The sequence below is a fragment of the Chenopodium album genome, chromosome 5, assembly GCF_948465745.1.
Source record: "Chenopodium album chromosome 5, dcCheAlbu1.1, whole genome shotgun sequence".
Lineage (NCBI taxonomy): Eukaryota > Viridiplantae > Streptophyta > Magnoliopsida > Caryophyllales > Amaranthaceae > Chenopodium > Chenopodium album.
In genome coordinates this window covers 18,312,433-18,331,215 of record NC_137838.1, presented here as the reverse complement: position 1 = coordinate 18,331,215, position 18,783 = coordinate 18,312,433, and the positions used below count along the sequence as shown (strand labels likewise).

Here is an 18,783-nt window from a genome sequence, read left to right as displayed (position 1 = left end):
TTCTTTGATTGTTTAACCACTTTAACGTTATTCATATCGGTTCCTTTTCAAGTTTACTAAATTATAGTTGAGTCTGAATTAAAACATAGCCTAATAGTATATTCATGTCACTAGCCCACTCCCATCTTTATTTCATTATTACTCACAGAATCAATGTAATCATATGCTTAATAGTCTCTGTGAATTAATTTTATTTATTACGCCTTCAGCCAAGCCTTGGTACTTAATATTACAAGCTTTTTGTTCATTTAGTTTCATCACCTCAAATGTATACATGACTAGAGGCAGTAGTGTTGCTAATAGTTTGAGGCAGGGCCTGAGCCTGCTTGTTTTGCTCTTGTTTGTGAACACTGATTATCCTTAAGACCTTAATGAATGATTTGCCTTGCTATTTTAAAAAAAATATTCTAAGATTTCTAATATTTAATCCATTTAATTATATCCCCGTCAAAAAAAAAAAAAAAAAATCCATTTAATTATATAAAAAAGTTTGTAAACGGTTCGATTTAGAAGCGGTTTGGTTCATAAACGGTTCGGTTTATAACCAGTTCGGTTTACCATCAGTTCGGTTTTTAAATGGTTCGGTTCAAACGGGTAGCCGTTTGCTAACGGTTCGGTGTAAGCGATTTTTTTGCCAGTTTAAACGGTTTCGGGTTAGATACGGTTCGGTTCTTTTTCGGTTCGGTTTTCTTTAAGTTCGGTTTATATTCGGTTCGGTTTGTTAACGGGTTCGGTTCTTATACAGTTTAACATTATTCGGGTCGATTCGGTTTCGGGTTTACTAAAATACGGTTCGGGTCAGTTTTCGGTTTCAAAAAAATCGGTTTTTAATCGGTTCGGTTCTCATTTGGGTCGGTCGGTTTCGGGCAGTTAAACGGTTTCGGTTTGAAATTTGACAGCACTATATATGTCAAAATTTAAAATATCTCATTGATACAAAATTAGTACAAAATGTTCAATTTAACGTACATACTCCCTCCGTTTTTAAATACTTGTTTCACTATCCTTTTTCGGCCGTTTTTAAATACTTGCTCCATTTCCTTATTTGAAAAAAATTTATAATATTTAATTAATTTCTCTCTCACCTAGTGGACCTACCATTAATCATATTTTATTAATTTCATGTTCTCTCTCCTCCAATTCTCTCCAATATTTTTGCTTTTTACAATTTTTTATTTCTCAACTACCCCACTACCTCCATATTTTATTACTTTCTTCAATTTCTTCTAAAACTCCACGCGGGGAGAAATGGAGCAAGTATCTAAAAACGGAGGGAGTATTAAAAAAATTGAATTAGCAAAAAATAAATTAAATTAAATAAATGTTCAAAGCATGTTGAATTGACCCTAACCCAAAACTTTGGGTATGGGTTGAACATTTCTTGATTCGTAACCTGAAATGACCCAATTCGATATGACTCATGACTCGACCCTAATTGACAGGTCTACATAGTAATAAAATTCTATTTCGTATTAGATTGTGAAGTATATTATTTTATCATAAAAATTTATCCAAATAGAATTATAAGCTAACTTTTTTATCTTATAAAATATATTTAAATATATCCAACCTAGCGCGACACTTGGCAAAAAGTTGAAACGCCACTTGTCCCGTGACCTGGCTAAACATTAAGCTTTATATATCAGTTATATGATTTGTACCTCTGAAATATTGGTATTTTATCTAAAATAAAACTCTAAACTAACAATTTCATCCTAAAATTCTATCCAAATAGAATTCTAAACTAATTTTTTATCTTATGAATTCTATTTAAATCTATTCAACGTGGCACGACACTTGGCGAAAAGTTGGACGCCAAGTGTCGCTATCTCGTGACCTGGCTAAAAGTTTTAGTTTTATATATTAGTTCTATGATGAATTGTTTTCATATATACTTAATAATGACTTTGTTCAATATCTATCTGTACTAATAATTAAAAGGCGTTACTAAGAACGTATATGTGCCACGTAGACCATGCCACGTCACCTACTCCATTTCTCATTATGCTACATCATCACTACTCAATCAACTAGAATATTGCTTCATATAAAAAAAATGATGATAAGGGGATTCGAGCACCCAACCTTTCATAAAAAACATAGTTACTTAACCATATAAGTCAATCATAAGCTATGTTATAAACATGAAAATAAATGTATATAATTGATAATCACAAGGTCTAAATAAAGTAACAACCGGTGCAACGCCCGGGCTACACACTAGTTTTATTTTAATAATGGATTTGTTCAATATTTATTTTAATTGATATTCATATGTACTTAATAATGGCTTAATTATAAATTAAAATAAATTTTGAACAACGCCATTATTAGGTATATATGAATAACATAAATATCAATCTATGTAATTTTCTTTTACATTATTTATTGTCTTTGTCTATTACATTTGATAATCATTTTGGCCTTATATTGACCCTATATAATTAGGCCTTATTCATTAAAAGTCCTTTTAACTTGACCCTAATCCTATTACTATTGGATTACCCTACCCAGGGCCGTAGAAAGGGCAGGGCTGCTGGGGCAATCGTCCTGGGCCCCAACTTGAGAAGCCCAAATTCACTTAATAGAAGGCCCCAAAAAGAAAAAAAAAAAAAGAAAAAGAAAAATACAATAAAGTCAGAGAATATGAAAGAATATAAAAACCCAATTTTGGTTCTTCCTCCCTAATTTCCCGCCTAAACACTTCACTTTCCAAAGTGAATAATTTAATTCACCCCTTAAATACAATCATTAAATTACAATTCCCTTTTCATGGTAGTATAATTTCAAAAAAAATGTATCTTTTTTCAATTTCTAGTCAAATGATTCAATTGAAGTTGAAAATTTTCAACAACGATCCATTCACTATATAATTTCAACGGGCATTAATCTAATTGTATGTAACTCTTCCTCCATCACTCGCCAAATTCTCTTCTGTCCATTAATTTTTCATTAATCTGTATAAATGATTTCAAAATTGGAGAATAAAGTCACATTGATTGGTTGGCTTGAACCACTACCGAAGAGGAGATGATCCTAATTTGTAAATTCATTTTTAATTCATAAATCATAGGAGTGTCTAATTATGTAATTTTATAATATTTGTTTAATTTTCCTATACCAAGTTATCGATCCTTAGTGGCTGCGAGGTGAGGGTTTTGTGGGGTGGTGATTTTGCGGTTAAGAACTTATATATGAAATTGCTACTTTTAAAAGATTATTAATCACTTAATCTTCTTAAATATGTAACTGGGAAAATCAAATAAAATTGCATACCCAACTTTTTTATAATAATACTCGTATTATTTATTTTGTTAATTAGGGCCCATTTTATATCTTTGGCCCGGGCCTCCAAAATCTCAGATACGGGGCTGACCCTACCCAATAACCAGGTCTATTCCAAAGCTATAAATTGTACATGTTCCGTTTGGGACCAATCCACGACATTTCTACATATTAAGTCCAAGTCACTTAAGGCCTATAGGCCCAAGCAATGAGGCTTGATCATTTACCAACCCTATGCAGCCTAAAAATCCTCTGCTATAAAAATAAGAAGTAAAACATCCATCTTTCACGGGTCGGCTTTGTTTGGTGTTGCCTAGTTTGGTCAGAGACTTCCAAAATGCTTTTGTTCCAGGGCGTCTTCTCTCGGGTAATGCTTTAATCGCACATGAAGTTATTTCCTATATGAACAGGTCAAAAGCAAGAAAGCGGTTTTTTACGGCCATAAAGTTGGATATGAATAAAGCCTATGATAGGATCAATTGGGACTTTCTATTTCGGTTACTGACTGCTTATGGCTTCCCTCCCTATTGGATTCACATTATTCGAAAATGCGTTACTACGGTTTCTTATCAGATTCTGGTTAATGAGAATCCCCTAGAGGCTTTTCATCCTCAATGTGGTCTTCGTCGGGGTGACCCTCTTTCTTCCTATCTGTTTGTTTTGTGTATGGAAATTCTGTCAGCCATGCTTCGAAAGGCTGAAAAAGCATCCTTATTTAAAGGCATTTCAATTGCTCGGGGTGCTCCAGCGATTTCACATTTTTTCTTCGCTGATGACTCTTTGTTATTTCTCCAAGTTACACCTGAGGCGTGCGAGAATCTTACGACCCTATTATCCGAGTTTTGTTCCATGTCAGGCCAGGTGATTAATCTTCAGAAGTCTTTTGTCAAATTTAGTCCCAATACTCCAACAGATTATCGGGATTTTCTGGCTAGTAATATGAAGCTTCAGTGTAAAGCTAGCCTTGGTTCTTACTTAGGCTTACCGGTGGAACTTGGACGTAGTAAAGTCTCGGAGTTTAGTTTTCTGATTGACAAGGTGGTTCAGCGTATTTCAACTTTCGCTTCTTTGGGACTCTCTTCAGCTGCGAAACTTGTTATTATCAATTCAGTTCTCGTCGCCTCGTTCAATCACATTCTCTCGGTCTTCCAGATTCCCTCTTCAATTTGCTTCAAAGTGGACAACCTTTTAGCTCGTTTCTGGTGGAAGTCGAATTCAGGTTCCCGGGGTTTGGCTCTACGTTCAAAAGCTCTTTTGCATCTTCCTAAGGGTCTGGGAGGCCTAGGCATTCGTCAACTAAGTTCCTTTAACTCAGTCCTTTTGGCTCGTCAGTGTTGGCGCATTCAACATAATCCCCAATTGGTGGTTTCCAGGCTTCTTACGGCAAAATACCCTTCTCTTCAGTTCTTTTCGACGAGAAGGATCCCAGGCTCCTCCAGGGGTTGTCGAAGTCTGCATCAAGGTTTGTCCATCTTTCTGAAGGCATTACCTGGAAAGTTGGTTCAGGGTCTCGGGTTCACATATTGGAAGACTCTTGGATTCCTGGAGAACCTATTTCATTTTGTGACAATGGTGAGACACGTGTTCCGTCTCATGTTTCTTCTATCATTAATCTGTGTTCTTACGCGTGGAATTCGAATATGGTGCACCGGCTGTTTAATTCCTCTACAGCCCATCGTATTTTAGCTATGGAACGTCCTAGTAAACCAATGGATGATTTTGTATATTGGAAGTTTACTAGGGATGGTAGGTTCACCACAAAGTCGGCATATGTATGCAATATAATTACGCCGACTTAGTTCTTCTGGTGAAGCAACTTCTTTCCCTCCTTCATGGTGGAAATGGTTTTAGTGTCTGCCGCTTTTACCAAAATTGCAGTGTTTTTGTTGGAAGCTTCTTCACAATGCTTTGCCGTTAACAACGATTCTACAAGATCGGGGAATTCCTGTAGAGTCAACTTGTGTTTTCTGTCTAGGTGGTCCTGAGACCATTGATCATCTGTTTCGAGACTGTCCCTTTGTCTCTTCTCTCTGGATTTCAGTACCTCTTTTTTCTACAATCACGATGAATCGAGATACATCTTTCTCCGACTGGTTTGTAGAGTTGGTGGTTTCTTTGCGGCAATCTAAATCTTGGGAGATTTTGGTCAGTTTGGTTTCTTTCTTTTGGGCTATTTGGATAGCTCGGAATCACAAGGTGTTTCGTCAGGCAGTTCTCTCTCCGGATTTGGTTCTTTTCTTTATGCAAGATTGGGTTTCACGGACTTCGGCAGTCTCTGATTTTAAAGCCTCAATATCTTTATCCAGTTCGCGCTCTGGTGCTACTCTTCGCCTTGTTCCTCTGTCTCTCTGTCTCACAGGTTCTGTTGGGTCAGACTATGATATTACTTTGATATTTTATGGTGCGTTCAAAGCGCGGGATCATTCTGCAGGTGCGGGTTAGATATTCAGATATTCTACCTCACATTTGGTAATTGGGGGAGGTTCAAGAGCTTTTATCTCATCATCTGCTATTCACTCAGAATTACAAGCTTGTCTAGCTTTGGGCTCTCCGAACAGTAGATCGAAGGGGTTTTCGACGTTTACTAATCTACACTGATTGTTCGAATTTGGTTTCTTTTTTCCATGACACAAGAAGTTCAGATATTTCCTGTTTATGGTTACTTCAAGATATTAGGGATGTCATTTCCAGGTTTTCTGCTTGTGAACTTCGGAAGGTTCCTCGTCAGTGGGTTGCTCCGGCTCATTGGTTGGCTACCAAAGCTTGTCAGCGTCAATTTTTGTTCTGGCCTTTCTAAGTTTTTTTATTATTTTTTTGTTGTCATCTTTCTTTTTTAGTTCGTCTTGTCAAAAAAAAAAGAAGTAAAACATTGTAGCTTTTATATTCCATTTATCCCCATTTATACAATACCGAAGAGGTATTCTTAGCGGCTAATTATTACTCTCTCGGTCGTTTTTTTGCTGCAGTTTGCAAGAGTGCAACACGTGTTTAAATGCATGTATCTTCAAGTTTATTGATGTAAAAATTATAAAATTTGATATTAATAAAACGGCTATTTAACCAAATGCCACTGAGTAATTTAAAAATTCACCAAATGTCATCGGGTTTTTCAAAATTCAAAAAATGCCACTGGCAAATATTATATTGTCATGGCGTGCCATTAATGATGTATGGCCGTTAATTTTCCGTTACTACAATTCTTAGTTCACCAAATGCCACTAACTACTTTTGATTTTTCATGAAATGCCATTATTTATATAAATTATTACACAATATAACTATGACCTAATGAGTTATGACGACCAGTTAGTTTCACCTTTTTTGAATTTATTTGGGGTGAACTAGCTGTTACACTCAATTTGTTGTATAAATTTGATACTTAGAACACATATAGTAAGTAGCCCTCTATTTGCATAATCATGAGTATGGCCCATTACAAAAACTCTTTTGTAACGAATTTAATTGTGCCCGTTACAAATGAGGTTTTTTCTACTAGTGCACCAACAAAAAATTCTCAATTCTGTTTTTAAATTAGGTTTACTGATGTAGTATGTAATGGTTGCGACCGTAATGTTAAAGTAAACTATTGTAATTGCAATTAAATTGAATAAAGTGGAAAATTGAACATTCATTTAAGCATAATTGCTTAATGTTTAAATCAAGTGCTGGAAAATTGCTTTACCGTTTACATCAAAATTCCCAAAACATAACAAAGAATCTATCCATAAAAAAGATACCAAAAAACACAACACACTGTTTGTTGGGGATTTTGTGTTCAAACAAGGGTAACAAAGAAAGCAAACAAAATTAACGAAAAATATATATAAATAATTTATATAAATAATGGCATTTCATGAAAATTCAAAAGTAGTCAGTGGCATTTGGTGAATTAAGAATTGTATTAACGGAAAGTTAACGGACATGCCTCATTAATGGCACACCATGATAATATAATGTTTGTTAGTGACATTTGGTGAATTTTGAAAAACCTGATGGCATTTGGTGAATTTTTAAAGTAGTCAGTGACATTTGGTGAAATAACCGTTAATAAAATATACAATGAGATTTTAAACAATATGTCACATAAATATGTTATCACTTATTGATTTACGAGAATTTATGGTTACAGTTTCTAAAGTTTAACCCAAGTATATGCGGAAAAAAATAAAAAACAGAGGAACTAGATATTTGGTATAAATACCTATTATGACAATTTAGCAATTATTAGGAACCACTTCCTCCGTTCTTTTTTATTTGAACCGTTTTGACTTTTACACTATTCACCACCCTCCTTTGACCGTCTTTTGTGAATGATATGTAAGGAAAAATATATTGATGTGGGACCTTTTTGAATTCGTTTTAATAAGTACTATCATAATATACAACTTTTATAAATTTTAAATATGAAGAATTAAAGTTATTGATCGCTAAAGTTTTGTATTGACAGACGTAATAAAAAAAAAGGTCAAATAAAAATTAAAAAAAAAAGGAAGTATAAAGTAGTGCCATTGGGTTGTAAAGTAAGTCGTGGACTCGTGGTACTTACAAAAACTTCCAATGATGTTCAACAAACTCTCAATGGTACAACAATAAAGAAGATAGAGACTTTCTCTCTCTAACTTATCCCTATCCTTCCACCGCCTCCCATCGCTTTCCTTAATCTCAGTTTCTGCTCGCCGGCGACTGGCGCGCTCCGCCTAGCCGTCGCCGGTGAGCCCAGTCCTTCCTTTTTTCTGTTTCGTTTTCGTTAGTTGGGTCTCTTGGTGAAGTAAATAAAGGAAGTTGCAGGGAGGTTTAGTTCTTCTCAGCTCGTTCATCGGAGTTTCGGGGTATCGTCAAGTGATTTAGTTCTATTTAACCAACGAATTGAAGTGCCAAGGCTATTTTTAATGCCGCCGTCGAAAGGAATTTAGTTAATTGTTTTCCCGACGGTAAAGGTGAAGTTAAAAATAGGATTTTGTCCCTAAATCCAAGGTTTGATTTGGGGAAAGCGGTCTTCTAGCGTTGGCCTTGACGACTGGTTGGGGTTCGTTTTTTTGCCGGTGAAGTAATATTGGGTACCTTTGCTTCTTCTTGGTCTCAGGAGTCCCTTTGTTAGTGTCTTTGTTGTTTTTGTCCTGGTTTGTTGTTTAATTGTTTTGCCTTTGGTTTATTTTTTATTTTTTGTTTTGCTTTAGTCTATTTATGTTGTGCTTGTTTAGGCTGTGTGTTTGGTTGCTTGGATTGTTGTTTTTAAATAACTCTCTTCCCCTGCTTAGTCATGAGTTAGAGTATCTTAGAGTACTTTTAGTTTTGGAAGTTATCGAAGTGTTGTCGTGGTTTTTGGAGCCTAGTTTATGGGTTTTGTGGGTTGTAAATTTAAACGACCCCTTTTTCGTTGGGTGTGTAGTCCTACTTGGAGCCTTGTCGGGGTGTGAAGATGTTCCCCTGATAGTTAATACAGTTCTCCAGGGGGTGAAGTTAATTGCGCAGCTAGATGGTCTTCCCTGTATATGGAGTTTGTAGGAGAAGTGTGGTTTTGGGGGAAGGGTTTGGTTTGTTGTTCTTGTTGCTGGGTTATGGGATGATATGGGCATTCAGACAATTGCTATCATCCCATTGTTAGTTTGGGTGATGACAAAGTCATTCATCGCTATTAAACAATATCTTGAAGGAGGATACCCATCTTTAATGTTTGGGTTTAGCAAAGTCATCCATTTTCTTGCATTCTCTGTCAGTAGAGTTGCAAGAAGAAAACCTGCAATTGGATGCACGATTTCTCATAGAGTTATTAGAGTATATGACTCTATAGGTTTTGTTCCAAGACCCCTAGGATGCAGTTATGTTTTTCGGTCCCTAGGAGTGGAACGGTGTCATAGGTTAGTTCTTCAGCAACAGGGTGCATATTTTGGGTTCTTTTGTCTCCCAACAATTTCCATCATGAGTTCCCGTCGCTTTCAATGCCAGTTCGGGTTCTCTTCAAGGTTCGTGCTCTGCGCTCTTGGTCCATCTCGACTGTCTCAGTTCATTCAGCTTCTCTTGGTCCTCGGTTTGGATGTGGTATGGTCTTCTGGGTTGTCCAGGCTCCGCAGCTCATGGTTTGCTGCACGATCTTTTCAGTATTTTGTTATCTTTGATCTTCCTGTACTAGTTCTTAGTGTGTGTAGGTTTTTGTGTTCATGTATTAGTCTGTTTAGGTTGTAATCCTGTTTTTCTTTAATAGTATCTTTTGTCAGGAAAAAAAAAAAAAAAAACCTCTCAAAGGTACAATTATAGATGTACATTAGGCTAACATCACTCCCTTGATTTCATATACAACCTCTGTTTTATATTATTTACAATTTTTGCCAAAAATAAATGCTAAATATTTTGCAATTTGTTTCATAGTATTTCATCACACTTTAAAAAGTTAAATTTTATCATTTTTTGACCATTAGTCTACAACTTCTCATTAATTAACCGACAAAGTTGATAGTTTATGTGATTTCTAGAGGATAATTTTAATGTATACTAGATGAAAGCCCATGCAATGCACGTTTTTTTATATTTTGTTTTGAATATTTTTTGTGATTTCTTTCGAGGAAACCCCAGTTAATCTCTAGGATAATCTCTAACAATTTTTTTTATTTAAATTTGTTGACATAAATTTCACATAAATGTTTGAATAGGGTAAAATTTTTCGTGCATTATAATTGGATATATTTAGATAAAACCATAAATATATATCAAAAGATATTTTTTTTTTAAAAAAAAATAATAATATGCTAATATCTAAAGATAATTTTCAATTTTTTTAATAATTTAAATGCTAGTATTAAAATGTTAAATCTCACGCAAAGATACTATTATTAATTAAAGCATATAATATTTTGATTTATTTGCTTTCTAGAAAAGGATGGTTTTTATTATTCATTAGTTTTAGGGCCTGTTCACATTTACTTAATTTCAATTCAGTTCAGCTCCTAATTTCCCTCTCTCATAAAATATTCATTTCAGCTTAATTTAGTTCAGTTCAGCTCCAATCAGTTCTGTTCAATTCAGCTCAGCTCTGTTCAGTAAATGTGAACATGCTTTTAATTATGTGAAAATTTTTCATTAACTTAATAAGAAGGGATTATGTTCCTTCTAATAAAAATTTTAATTTGATAAAAACATATTAAAAATGTACAAAAACACACGTAACAAAAATTATTAGATACACATAAATATATATAAGAAGTATCATAATTTAAAAATAATAATAAAAAAAAAAGCATATATATACCTTTTATCTTTTATTTCATTAGAATCACTAACTTCATCCTAATTGTTAGAACAACAGTAGTTTAGAAAAACTGAATCATAATTTTGTTGTTAAAAAACGTGGTATTGCTTCTTATTTGGAACGATTAAAAAGTAAATAACGGAGTAAATTTTTCATTCAATCAATTTTGCACAAAAGTGTTGAACAAAGTTGGCTTTAATTGAGGCATGAATGTAATCACCCTGTATTTTTTAAAATTAGAAATTAAGTTAATTTAATAACTTGATTAAGCCATCTAAATCACCAATTTTGTTTTTGTTCATAAAAAATTTAATAAAAAAAAACTAAACATGTTTATGAAAAAATTGATTTATGTATACCATTTATAAAAAAAAAAAAAAATACCTCCTCGTTCAATAGGATCATATTTGAACTTATTAAGTTATCTTATTTGCAGAAGTTTAGTACGTCAAATAGGCTAAAAACTCGTACATTGATTTTCAAATCATTTTTGGTCGAATTTAATTCTTAAATTGATTTAGACATTTAGAATCTACATATATGTGATAACAAAAGCAATAAACAAAACATTAGCATACAATCATTACGTCATGCACTCCAACTAACACAATGTAAGTAATAATTACAAATAAATTTAAACATGAATTTTAAAACTTAAGTTAAAAATTATGATCTAAAACTGACACAAAATGACTAACACAAATTTCACTTGATGTGGATTTGTATTGATTCAAAATTTTACTAGTGTCGTATGATACGTCTACTTATAATAATAGGTATCATAATTTTTCACTTATTTTTTTTAATTTAATTAAATTTTAATAATTTTGATTATAATTTAATCATAGCGTAAAAGCTATTATCAAATTTTATCGTATAATTTTGTGCACTTATCAATATTTTTTTTATAATTTTATTTGTGGTTTTTGTGATAATTTTTTTTTATCAATCTTCACTTTTTCTTAGGTGGCGAGTGAATTTTTTAATTCATTCAAAAATAAAATACAAATCTAATTTTAAATTGGTCAAAATAATACCTTTTATTATGTGGCGCGCCAAATACTCTGCAAAAATGCCTACTTTATTTATATATACTAGATGCAAGCCCGTGCGATGCATGGTTCTAGTGATCATTTTATTTAATTTAAAATTGTGTATATTTTTTAAGATCATTCATTAAATATATGGATAAAATTTCTAATATCATAAGATAATTTTAAATTTTTAACACTAAATTTATTTTTTGTTGTTTATTTATTTTATGTGACGCTTGAATTTAAAATCCCAAACTTTATTCACTAATTTTGCTTATGTGACAATTTAAATTTTTAATTTAAAAAAGAAATGACAAATCTCATTTTTTTATTGATCAAAATAAGTCTTTTGTCTATGCGTTTATTTAATATTCGTTCGGTTTAAAATGTTAATCGTTTAACTATAAAATATTATGGGAAATTAGTCTATGAGATTTAGTTTTATTCGTCAATATTTTCTAGGGAGAGATTAAAGATATTTGCGATAAAAAATTTGCATCCATATATGTAAAAAAGATAATTATTACTTTTTTTTTTGTTTTTTATAGAGAAGATAATTATTGGTTTTTAAAAATAATTTAAATTTAAATTATTCTCTATTCATTGTTTTTACCTATATGTCAAAATTCTTAAATCTTATTCGTCACTTTTGCTAAGGTGGCGTCTAAATTTTTTAATTCTAAAATAAATTATTAATCTAATTTTTCATTACAAAATAATACCTTTTTTTTTATGTGGCGTGCCAAATGCTCTCAAAAAGCCTATTTTATATATATATATATATATATATATATATATATATATATATATATATATATATATATATATATATATATATATATATATATATATATATATATATATATATTAGATTATTTTTTTTTGAAACAAATATATTAGATTCATTTAAGTATTATTATTAGTCTTTTAAAATTTTTTACATGTATTTAAATTTTTTTTTTTTTTTTTTTTTTTTTATAAAAAAAATATCAACTCCATATGATTTAAAGATAAACATGGAGACAATAACAGATCAAATATAATGTAATTTGCAAGGAAAGAAGGGAAGGAGTATATAAGACAAAGGCAATCCAATTTATAAAACAATTATAATAAGTGGTCCGCGTATAACTAGGTAGGGTGATATACGAGGGTATTTAAAGGAAGAATCATGCAAAAACAATTATATAGTTACACGTAAATGCATATCCTAAATTTAGAGTAGTACCATTGGAAAATCATGATAGATATTAACAGTCATGATAATATTTGTCGCAGAGTATGATAATATTGTATATATTTTGTATCCTTATTGTACTAGGTTTACGATATTCTGTAAAACTCTATATATATTGATCAATGGTACACACTTGAGACTGGGGAGTTTTCCCAAAATCCAACAGATTAAATATTACAGTGAATATTCAGTTGTACTATGTATGTATGTATGTATGTATGTATGTATGTATGTATGTAGTGGTACTATATATGCATTCAGTGGTACTATATATACTAACTACGTGCAAATAGTATCAATTTATAACCAATAGGCAATAGTATTACATAAGCTTTCAATGGTACTCCCTCGTTTTTATTTTATTTTTTGAAAAAAAAAAAAAAAAAAAAAAACATTACTTGGTGATGCTTGAAGTTTTAAGAGATTAAAATCATCATAGTAAAAGTAAGATGAAACCATAAAAGAAAAACTGTGTGAGAGAATCAATGGCAGATCCACGGTGGGTTCAAGAGGGTTCATTAAACCCATTATTTGAAAAAAAAAAAAAAAAAAAAAAAAAATTAAAAAAACGGATGTAAGCAACTTGTCCGCAAAATTTAAATAGTAAAGCCAGCATAGCTCCGTGGTAAGAGTAACTGTACACCTGCACACTTGGGCTTCAAGTTTGTGGGTTCGATCCAACGACTTAGCAAGATTTATTATACTACTTAACAAAGAAAGGGATCATATGTATCATGAACTTGCAGCTGTGATTATTGATGTTGCTAGACTCCTTAACAACAGAGAAATGACTGTCATTCTCATGAAACTAATCTTTATGTTATTCCTACCCCTCATCCCATTTAGGGCATGTTCTCATTGACTGAACTGAAATAAAATGAAATGAATATTTTATAAGAGAAGGAAATTAGGAGTTGAACTGAACTGAATTTCAACGTAAGAGAACAGGCCCTTAGTCTTATCTAGTTGGACTTTTTAATCTACGGATGATTGTATTAAAAATAATATTAGAAGCATAGTAGTAAGGTACATTGATTTGACTATGTTAATGCATTTTGCATATAAGCTATTCTTTGTACGTTAGGATGTAATAGTTTATAGGGCTATGACCAAGTAATACATGCTTTCCTTTTGTGTTTAAAATAAATAAAAAAAAATTAAAAAAATAAAAAATTAAAAAAATCTCCCTAACTTTCTTTTCAAAGCACTCCCTCCGTTTTTAAATATTTGTTGTACTTTTATTTTTCGACCGTTTTTAAATATTTGGTCCATTTCCTTATTTGGAAATCTTTTACAATATTTAAACAATTCTGTCACCTAATGGACCCTACATAAATTATATTTTATTAATTTCATATTTTCTTTCCTAAAATTTTCTCAACTACTTTTATTTTGTACAATTTTTTATTCTTTTACCTACCCCACAAACTTCAAATTTTATTACTTTTTCCATTCTCTCATAAAACTCCGCGCATGAATAAATGGGGCAAGTGTTTAAAAACAGAGGTAGTATATGAAATTCCAAATGCATTTTTTTTAATTACTTTTTTAAACTCCCAATATCCCAAATAGCTCATTAAAAAGCCCAAAATATCAAACCCCTTTACCTTAACTACTTTTCCTCCCTAACTTGCTTCTCCAAAATATATGAAAAGCTAAATGCTTTTGTAGATCCCTTTTTTCTAACTGTATTTCATTGAATTAAGTTATATGTCATTCATTGTAATCTGGAATTCGAAATAATCTATTAAAATTTAACTAATACTTCCTATGTTCTTTGTAATTGCAATGTTTATAATTTTACAATATTTACACGTACACTACTTTGATTATCATTTTTTTGTGATTCATGCGTTGGAAAAAAAAATAGTGCACTGGGATCTTGTTAGATTTGTCATGAAAAATATATAAATGATATCAACTATTAATATTTTTTTACAAATTTGATCTTAAGATATTTAGGTTATAGAACGTGCATTGGTAATCGTGAAATCATCAACGTTGCAATTTAACAAACAAAGGACCTACATGTTATTTTTTTAATACTTCTGAACTCATACTTCTGAAACCCTGGATACGTCATGGAGAGAATAGATATTTTTATTACTTCGTACTAGTATTTAAGTGGGGATCATGGAAGAGAGAAATGATAAATAATTTAAGTGGGGTTTAAAGTAAAAGAAAAATTGCCAATTTTAGCCATTTAAAGATTGTATTTAGCAAATTACAGCCTAAAAATACTAATAATAAATAGTAAATTGCATACCAAAAGTACTAATAAATTATAAATTGTGGTTCCCTCTAGGGTTTTTCCTTTGGGAGGGTTTTCCTAGCATCCATTGATAGGTTTTTCAATTTCTTTGAAGGTTTTTCTTTTTGTCTTCTCCCTTTTCTCTCCATCTCTCACTACAAGAAAACCCATTTTTGGCAACAAAAAATGTCGTTGCTAAAAAACCTTTGTCGTTGCAAAAAATCACTTTAGCAATGACTTTTGTCGTTGCATGGTCGTTGCGCGTGTGGGCGTTGCAAAAAAATATGACAACAACTTTTGTCGTTGCTAAAACTCTGTTTTACACAACGACTTTTTTTGTTGCTAAAATAATGTCGTTGCCATACATTGTATTTCATGATATAAGTATACTCATTTATTAAAACGATAATTGTCGTCGCTTTAAATGCATAGTATTTTCACAATGACATTTGTTGTTGCTAAAACTCACTATATTGTTATAATCCTATGCATTTACAGCAACGACAAAAATTGTTGCCAAACATTTTTTTTCAATAAATTCATTAAATATGTAATATTTCATATAAATTGAAAAGGCATTAATTTAATCATATCATCCGAAAATTACCTCCAAAATGTAGCATTTATATCATTTCAACATTCATATCCAAAATATTACATTCATCGTCAAGATTTTCCCAATATATATCCTTTTTCAGACTTTTCATATCCAAAATAAAACTAACCATTATCCTAACTAGTTATATCAACCATCATCCCAAAAAGGTACATCCACCTTTGTCACAAAATATTACATTATCATATGAATATATCTAAGCTAACACATTCTACCATTTACCATCACTTTCTCCAAAAGCATTCTCCTACTATGTACTCATCTACATCAACAACCTGCAAGTGCACAAGTGCATGTGTAAGGGTATATAAAGCAGTATCATATGATTTAAATAATACTACATATTTCATAATACATAATATGATTATAAAGAGATATTTAAGATTAATCATGTGCTATTTCAAACATCCTTATCAATGTGATGGAGTCTAAAAGAACTTATAAAATCTAAGGACAATAAGGGGAAAAAAAACAGTACCTTGAAATCAAAATTAAATTAATTTTAATCGTCAAGTAAAAATTTTATAAAACATATAATTATTATCTCCAAGTAAATGGTCTATGACATCATTTTTGAAATAGATTTTAGCATGTACCTTTATTTAAAAATTCTCGCAATAATTCTTCCTTCATTGCATCCATTGCACGTTGCATATCAAGCTTTTGTTGTTCTAGTTGCCTTGATGTTGCTTCAACTGTCTCTTGTAGCTGTTTTTTTGTTTGTTCTTGAGTCTCTTCTAACTCTTTTATCCTTTCATCTTGCTCTTGAATCTTCTTTTGCTGCTCAAGGTGTTGTCTAGTTCCCTTACTATAACCACGTAAGGCTGTACCTTTCCCACGAAAGTAACCAGATCTGGGTTTCAAAACATCCAAAAGAATCTCCTCTTGTGTCATCGACTCCCCATGAGTAGCAACTGCAACTTTTAATTGGTCCTAAAATGTGCATCAATTGTTGAAGTAAATATAATTATTAATAAGATTTGTTGTTGGTTTCAAGAATGGTATCATAAAAACAATATACTTGTAGCAAGTACCAACTAATTGATGCTGTAAATAACTCTTTTAAATTGCACTTACATAAATTTCCTTAGAGCGAGAATCATCAGCCCACTGAAGTTGTCCTTCCTTATTTTTTGTTGTGTGCTCGAAAATCCAAATCACATCAGCTGATGGTTTTACACCATTGTTTTCACAAGTCTAAAACAAAAATACTTCAGTTTAACCAAGATTTGGGATTAAGTAAATAAAGTCGTATATTATTAGTGGTCAGGTTAAATATTTACCAATACATGTTCAGCTTCTGCAAATGAATTGTTGCCAGTAGTGTGCTTAGTTCTTTTCACAGAAAGACGATTTCTTGAATTTCTTTCACTCATTGCCTACATGTTCATTACAATTAAGATGAAGCGACAAAATAATATATATTTTATTTACATGACATAGTATAGTTTTTACCTTAAAAGGTTCAGAGCTAAATCGTTCCACACAATGTTTCCATTGATTTTGAGGTAAATCTGGTGGAGGATTTTTTAAGCGATCCTCATCATTTTGTCCACACCCTCCATTCTTATAATAGTAGTGCAATCGAGATTTCCATAACCTATAAAGACGTTGCATAGTTTCGATGGCAAAAGCTTGCATCTTAATGTAGGAACTACCTTCTTTAACTTGAAACTTTTCCTACAAAAATAAACTAATCATAAGAAATGAAATAATAAGACAAGGTCTTTGTTCATACATAACATGGTTCAATAAAGAACAAAATTACCACAATTTCCTTCCACATCACATCACCAGCTAGTCCAAAAGCTTCTTTCCAACTCTTTACATTCAATGGAGCCCTTGTCCTCACGACACGACCACACTCATTCACAAAATGACGGGCATTTTCACCGATAGCCCGGTCAATGTCATCTGGAATGTACACCTGTAATTTGGATTTTTTCCCTTTGATTTCCATATCCACTACATAGCTTTTGTACTTTCCCCTTTCGCCTCTTTGCTTCACCTTGCTCGTCGCTATTACCATGTTTTGCAATTCAAATCATATTTTCCATTCAAAATATTTGCTCAGATTTACATGAATGTCAGATTACCGTATTTTCAAGTTTACTTTTCGTTTATACTAGTTGATTTTTATTAAAAACTTTACAACGTAAATATTATTTGTAGCTAGTAAGAAAGCTAAAAAAGAGAAAACGTTCTCACAATAATAATATGCTTATTTTACCTTCTCCATCTCGTGAAGTTTCTCCATTAACAACCGAGTGTATCGAACCATTATTCCCTACTTGCCGACGATTAGCATTTTCACCAACTCCTCTATTTTCTTCGTCCCTTCTAATAGGTGGATCTAGAGCATTTGTTGCTTCCAAAGTCATGTTCATCCTTCCTACTAAATTTGTCGTTCTTTTCCTTTTGCTTGACGTACCAGCTTTATTTATAAAATAAAGTTATTAAAAAGACATGAAAACATAATAGCACAGTACAACAACAATTTTTTAATTATACCTCGAACATGTGGTGAAATACACCCCTCTGACTCATTTTGAATTTGATTTTCATTGGAAATCATGTTATCATCATGTGTTTGACAATGCTCTAAATGATTGAAGGATCCCAAGGCATTTTGGTTAGGTAAGTCACAATTCCCCATACTTTGAATTTGATTTGAAGAGCTCATTGACCTTCTTGGTACATTATAATTGCCACCATTTTGTACCAAATTTGAGGATCCCACATGTTCTCCTACCACATTTGAGTAAAGATTACTTCCTGCTTAATTTATAATCAATGTAATTAGAATAATGAAAAAAACAATGAAGAAAATAATGCATCAAACCTAATGATAATACAATTTCAGAGTAAACCATTTACCTTTTCCATCTTGTTTTCGATTACACACATTTTTTCCACCACCTCTCCCAACCATTCTTTATAATTTCCTGTTTTTGCATAAACACGTAATAACATTAGTTTAGAATACATTCTATACAAAACTCCATCCATTAACTAATATAGAAATCTGTAAACTTATAATGGTATACACATGACGTAAGTATAATATTAACGTATATACGACAAAAAAGCAAATTTCATACACTCAAAAAAAAAGAG

General features: G+C 31.8%; 1 protein-coding gene across 1 annotated transcript; it reads right to left on the bottom strand.

Annotated features, from left to right (window-relative positions):
• Positions 1-16,078: 16,078 nt before the first annotated feature.
• On the bottom strand, positions 16,079-17,342 carry LOC145630544 (uncharacterized). The gene is made up of 4 exons (XM_081682794.1): positions 17,122-17,342; positions 16,950-17,045; positions 16,744-16,863; positions 16,079-16,599 (listed from the first exon to the last, which is right to left on the bottom strand). Exons 1-4 carry the CDS (start codon positions 17,305-17,307, stop codon positions 16,252-16,254), a joined length of 750 nt encoding a protein of 249 aa, XP_081538920.1. The 5' UTR covers positions 17,308-17,342; the 3' UTR covers positions 16,079-16,251.
• Positions 17,343-18,783: the final 1,441 nt, after the last annotated feature.

What these genes read in the sequence shown, in the direction of transcription:
- LOC145630544 (XM_081682794.1), bottom strand. Translation starts at nt 17,307, where the DNA reads ATGCAAGCTTTTGCCATCGAAACTATGCAACGTCTTTATAGGTTATGG. An exon ending in CAGAAGCTGAACATGTATTG is followed by an intron (nt 16,864 to 16,949) that starts GTAAATATTTAA and finishes TTTTTGTTTTAG; the next exon opens with ACTTGTGAAAACAATGGTGT. An exon ending in CTCGCTCTAAGGAAATTTAT is followed by an intron (nt 16,600 to 16,743) that starts GTAAGTGCAATT and finishes TGCACATTTTAG; the next exon opens with GACCAATTAAAAGTTGCAGT.